The sequence below is a fragment of the Choloepus didactylus genome, chromosome 19 (assembly GCF_015220235.1).
Source record: "Choloepus didactylus isolate mChoDid1 chromosome 19, mChoDid1.pri, whole genome shotgun sequence".
NCBI lineage: Eukaryota > Metazoa > Chordata > Mammalia > Pilosa > Megalonychidae > Choloepus > Choloepus didactylus.
The window spans coordinates 3,915,243-3,921,830 of NC_051325.1; the positions used below are offsets into that span (position 1 = coordinate 3,915,243).

Consider the following 6,588-nt stretch of genomic DNA (forward strand, 5'->3'; position numbering starts at 1 on the left):
TTGAAAGTTTAAAAAATATCACTAGATATTTTAATTGGTAAATGATCAAAATTACTAGCATTACTAATTAGAGGATGTAATTCCTGTAAACAAAACAGAAAGAAGAATGGTTGTCAGGAACTCTTTGAATAATTGTGAGCCAAAAACGAGAAAACTTAGATGAAACAGAAAATTTCTAGAAATACACAAAATGTTGACACTGAATCCAAAAAGGAATAAATAACATGAATAGACAGACAGCAAATGAAGAGATTGAAACAGCAATCTTAAACACCCCTGAATAATGGCCAAGGTGAATATAGATTCACACCTATATTCTACATTTCATTCAAACAGGAATGAATCCCAATCCTTCCAAATTTGGAACAAACTGTTGCAAAAAATAAAAGAGAAAGTAACACTTCCCCACACATTATATATAAGGCACAAATTTTCTGAATCCTTAGCCAGAAAGAGTCATCAGAAGAAAAGGTAAAAATATACCAATACCTCTTCTGATTATGAGAACACAATCCTCAACAAAACACAAGATACAAAATTAAAGTAACATAAAAATAATTATGAGCCCCAAACAATTGGCATTTACCCCAGGGATTCAAGGTTGATCTATCATGCATCAGTTACTATAATATATGAAATCTATAGAATAATAAGTAAAATCTCATGATCATCTCAATAGAGGTGAGAGGCCATCCCCAGAGGCAGATGCAGAGAGAAGCTGAGGATGAGATTTCTGGGCTTGCCTTGGTTCCCTCTTCTGTCCCCACAGCATGAAATTCCAGATAATGGCCTCTGCGTCTTTTATAAGCAAGTCCATGATCTAACCAAGATTGAAACAAAATAGATTTTTTTAAACTCTTACATGCTTATGTGTGTATATATATTTCTGTGCCCTTCCTTCTGGATTAGGATGGAAGTGTAAACAAAGTGATCTTTCCACTGACTCTGCTTATTTTACATCTCTTATAAGTTCCGATTCTATTACATGGGATTTGATAATTATGAATCACACACAGCACACAAATGGTCAACATTTGCATTAGAAGACTATAGAAGAAAAAACCACAAGTTCACAATGTTTGTTTATTTTTCTCTTTTCCAAAAAGCATCTGTGATGCTATCTACACTTATCTCTCTTTCTTTAATTTAATATCACTTGGATATACTATAATCAGTCATTTATTTGTGTATTGTTTTACCATAAAGTTATCAAGTTTTCATAGTAATAAAATGTCAAGCTCCACATGTTTAGTTCTCTGTGGAGTATGCAGGGTCATCTGGAAGAACAATGTCACTCTCCTAACCTACCTACAAAGCCACAGCCTCACAGCCAATGCACCAAACAGGGAGAAGTAGAAATATATCACCCATGACATATGCAATATGGCTTCATCAAAATGTCCTCGCAATGACAAAATATATTTCATGTGTGGATTTCATTTTCCTGCCTCCCCTATACTCCCAGCTAATCTACCTATGGACTTTCTGAATGCCTTATTCACCAGGTCCTAAAATTAGAACATGACTTATGACGTTCTCCCTGATCCACAAATCCTGTCACAAGCATTGGTGGTTATACTATTTAGGCCAATTTCTTTTCACCTCATGTTGCTGCATCACCAACTTGAAATGAGGATAGAGATGAATTTATTACCTTATATATTATTTAATTTTTAACTAGTGTTTTTGAAGAGCAAGGTTGAAACATGCTGCTTTCAATTCCTTTCCAGATATGATAAGGTGTAAGGACATTTTCAGATATAGTTGGATCAAAACTGGTCAATATTCTGGTGAGGAATCTGAAGGTTGCTGGTATGGACCTGCCCCAGTTGCAAAGGTGAGATGTGCCAGGACAGGACCAGGGCACCTAGGGCTTCAGCAGTCATGGTGGTGAGAGGTGAGGGCACACACAGGTCCTCTCTGAATCCAGTGGAGTATTAGACTACTAAAAGCAGTAACTAAAATTTCACACAAGAAGTTACAACAGAGGAATATAATCAACAAAATGGAGAAAGTGGCATAAAGCACCCTTGCCTCCACTGATACTTTGTAAAGCAAAAATAATCCATTATAAATATCATTGTCAGGGAATATATGCAAAGTATATATTATATACACATTACATATTCCATACATAAGGAATATATACACAGTGACAATATTCCTAAGCTATTCTTGATCCTTGACCCCATCGTACTCCCCATTCAACACATTTCCTGCATGAAAGTAAAGGATCAAGTGACTGGTGACAGAGCACATCAGGAGAGGACTGTGTTCTCCCAGGGCTCAGCCAACATCCTCCTGCCAGGGAGTCAAAAGACAAAGAAGGCTCTCCCCTCATCCCCTTTCATTTTACATGCAGTGTTACCATTCAAATGCAAGTCACCTCATGGTAAAACATATGAAACCAGAGCACACATTTACTTAAATTCAGGGTCCCCCTCATTTTGGAAAATATTTCCTCTGCATCCTAAAACTCATCCACAAGAATATGAAACATTTGTGGTTCTTTCTCTTTCTGGTGGCAGCTCCCAGATGTGAGTGTCTCAGGATTCAGACCTGAAGGTAATGGGAATGATGCATCTGAGCACATGACACAATGGGTTTCTCCATGCACTAGGTGTCCTGTCCCAGGTGCAGCTGAAAGAGTCTGGACCTGTTCTTCTGAAGCCCTCACAGACCCTGTCCCAAACCTGCTCTTTCTCTGGATTTTCCATCACAACCAGTGGTTATTGCTGGAATTGGATCTGCCAGGCCCAGGTGAAGGGGCTGCAGTTGTTGTCAATTATATGCTATGAGAGTAGCATGAATTACACCCCATCCCTCAAGAGCCAACTCTCCACCACAAGAGACACATCTAAGAATCAATTCTCTGTTCAGCTGAGCCAGGTGGTTTCTGACGACACAGCTGTGTATTACTGTGCAAGAGACACAGTGAGGGGAGGTCAGGGTGAGCCCAGAGACAAACCTCCCCTGAGGGCACAGGTGGGGCTGGACTGCAGGGGGCGCTCATGACCACGAGAGGGCATAAAGGGACCATCCCCAGGGGCAGGTGCAGAGAGGGGTTGGGAGGAGTTTCTTGGCATTGCCTGGGGTTCCCTCTTCTTGCTTCACAATGTCTAACCCCAGAGAATTGCCATTGCTTCTTTTCTTTTTTTTTTTTTTTTTTTTTAATCATCATTTAATTGAGATATATTCACATACCACGCAGTCATACAAAACAAATTGTACTTTCGATTGTTTACAGTACCATTACATAGTTGTACATTCATCACCTAAATCAATCCCTGACACCTTCATTAGCACACACACAAAAATAACAAGAATAATAATTAGAGTGAAAAAGAGCAATTGAAGTAAAAAAGAACACTGGGTACCTTTGTCTGTTTGTTTGCTTCCCCTACTTTTCTACACATCCATCCATAAACTAGACAAAGTGGAGTTTGGTCCTTATGGCATTCCCAATCCCACTGTCACCCCTCATAAGCTACATTTTTATACAACTGTCTTCGAGATTCATGGGTTCTGGGTTGTAGTTTAATAGTTTCAGGTATCCACCACCAGCTACCCCAATTCTTTAGAACCTAAAAAAGGTTGTCTAAAGTGTACGTAAGAGTGCCCACCAGAGTGATCTCCCGGCTCGTTTTGGAATCTCTCTGCCACTGAAGCTTATTTCATTTCCTTTCATATCCCCCTTTTGGTCAAGAAGATGTTCTCCATCCCACGATGCCGGGTCTACATTCCTCCCCGCGAGTCATATTCCACGTTGCCAGGGAGATTCACTTCCCTGGGTGTCTGATCCCACGTAGGGGGGAGGGCAGTGATTTCACCTTTCAAGTTGGCTTAGCCAGAGAGAGAGGGCCACATCTGAGCAACAAAGAGGCATTCAGGAGGAGACTCTTAGGCACAAATACAGGGAGGCCTAGCCTCTCCTTTGCAGCAACCATCTTCCCAAGGCTAAAACTTATGGTAGAGGGCTCAACCCATCAAACCACCAGTCCCCTATGTCTGTGGTCATGTTAGCAACCATGAAGGTGGGGTAGGCAAATACCCCTGCATTTTCCACAGGCTCCTCAAGGGGGCACTACATCTTTTTTTTTTTTTGTTTCCTTGTTTGTCTTTTTTCTTTTTTTTTTTTTTTTAACTTTCCCTTCTTTTTTAAATCAACTGTATGAAAAAAAAGTTAAAAAGAAAACAAACATACAATAAAAGAACATTTCAGAGACCATAACAAGGGAGTAAGAAAAAGACAACTAACCTAAGATAACTGCTTAACTTCCAACATGTTCCTACTTTACCCCAAGAAAGTTAGATAATATAGCAACATTTCAGTGAACTTGTTCCTACTACATCCATCAGAAATTAACAGACCATAGTCATTTCTGGGCATCCCCAGAACGTTAAATAGCTTATCTGTTCTTCTTGGATTATTGTTCCCCCTTCCTTAATTGCTCTCTATTGCTAGTTCCCCTACATTCTACATTATAAACCATTTGTTTTACATTTTTCAAAGTTCACATTAGTGGTAGCATATAATATTTCTCTTTTTGTGCCTGGCTTATTTCGCTCAGCATTATGTCTTCAAGGTTCATCCATGTTGTCATATGTTTCACCAGATCGTTCCTTCTTACTGCCACGTAGTATTCCATCGTGTGTATATACCACATTTTATTTATCCACTCATCTGTTGAAGGACATTTGGGTTGTTTCCATCTCTTGGCAATTGTGAATAATGCTGCTATGAACATTGGCGTGCAGAAATCTGTTCGTGTCACTGCTTTCCGATCTTCCGGGTATATACCGAGAAGTGCAATCGCTGGATCGAATGGTAGCTCTATATCTAGTTTTCTAAGGAACTGCCAGACTGACTTCCAGAGTGGCTGAACCATTATACAGTCCCACCAACAATGAATAAGAGTTCCAATTTCTCCACATCCCCTCCAGCATTTGTAGTTTCCTGTTTGTTTAATGGCAGCCATTCTAACCGGTGTTAGATGGTATCTCATTGTGGTCTTAATTTGCATCTCTCTAATAGCTAGTGAAGCTGAACATTTTTTCATGTGTTTCTTGGCCATTTGTATTTCCTCTTCAGAGAACTGTCTTTTCATATCTTTTGCCCATTTTATAATTGGGCTGTCTGTACTATTGTCATTGAGTTGTAGGATTTCTTTGTATATGCAAGATATCAGTCTTTTGTCAGATACATGGTTTCCAAAAATTTTTTCCCATTGAGTTGGCTGCCTCTTTACCTTTTTGAGAAATTCCTTTGAGGTGCAGAAACTTCTAAGCTTGAGGAGTTCCCATTTATCTATTTTCTCTTTTGTTGCTTGTGCTTTGGGTGTAAAGTCTAGGAAGTGGCCTCCTAATACAAGGTCTTGAAGATGTTTTCGTACATTATCTTCTAGGAGTTTTATGGTACTTTCTTTTATATTGAGATCTTTGGTCCATTTTGAGTTAATTTTTGTGTAGGGGGTGAGGTAGGGGTCCTCTTTCATTCTTTTGGATATGGATATCCAACTCTCCCAGCCCCATTTGTTGAAAAGACCATTATGGCTCAGTTCGGTGACTTTGGGGGCCTTATCAAAGATCAGTCGGCCATAGATCTGAGGGTCTATCTCTGAATTCTCAATTCGATTCCATAGATCTATATGTCTATCTTTGTGCCAGTACCATGCTGTTTTGGCAACTGTGGCTTTATAATAAGCTTCAAAGTCAGGGAGTGTAAGTCCTCCCACTTCGTTTTTCTTTTTTAGAGTGTCTTTAGCAATTCGAGGCATCTTCCCTTTCCAAATAAATTTGATAACTAGCTTTTCCAAGTCTGCAAAGTAGGTTGTTGGAATTTTGATTGGGATTGCATTGAATCTGTAGATGAGTTTGGGTAGAATTGACATCTTAATGACATTTAGCCTTCCTATCCATGAACATGGAATATTTTTCCATCTTTTAAGGTCCCCTTCTATTTCTTTTAGTAGAGTTATGTAGTTTTCTTTGTATAGGTCTTTTACATCTTTGGTTAAGTTTATTCCTAGGTACTTGATTTTTTTAGTTGCTATTGAAAATGGTATCTTTTTCTTGAGTGTCTCTTCAGTTTGTTCATTTCTAGCATATAGAAACATTACTGACTTATGTGCATTAATCTTGTATCCTGCTACTTTGCTAAATTTGTTTATTAGCTCTAGTAGGTGTATTGTCGATTTCTCAGGGTTTTCTAGATATAAGATCATATCATCTGCAAACAATGACAGTTTTACTTCTTCTTTTCCAATTTGGATGCCTTTTATTTCTTTGTCTTGCCGGATTGCCCTGGCTAGCACTTCCAGCACAATGTTGAATAACAGTGGTGACAGCGGGCATCCTTGTCTTGTTCCTGATCTTAGAGGGAAGGCTTTCAGTCTCTCACCATTGAGTACTATGCTGGCTGTGGGTTTTTCATATATGCTCTTTATCATGTTGAGGAATTTTCCTTCAATTCCTACCTTTTGAAGTGTTTTTATCAAAAAGGGATGTTGGATTTTGTCAAATGCTTTTTCAGCATCTATTGAGATGATCAATTGATTTTTCCCTTTCGAGTTTTTAATGTGTTGTAAT

At 38.9% G+C, this 6,588-nt stretch overlaps 1 gene segment (V, D, J or C); it reads left to right on the plus strand.

Moving 5' to 3' along the window:
- Positions 1-2,491: 2,491 nt before the first annotated feature.
- LOC119515492 lies at positions 2,492-4,641 on the plus strand. The segment is given in 3 exon segments: positions 2,492-2,537; positions 2,621-2,929; positions 4,625-4,641. Coding segments are annotated over 3 exon segments (372 nt in total).
- The last annotated feature ends 1,947 nt before the right edge of the window (positions 4,642-6,588 follow it).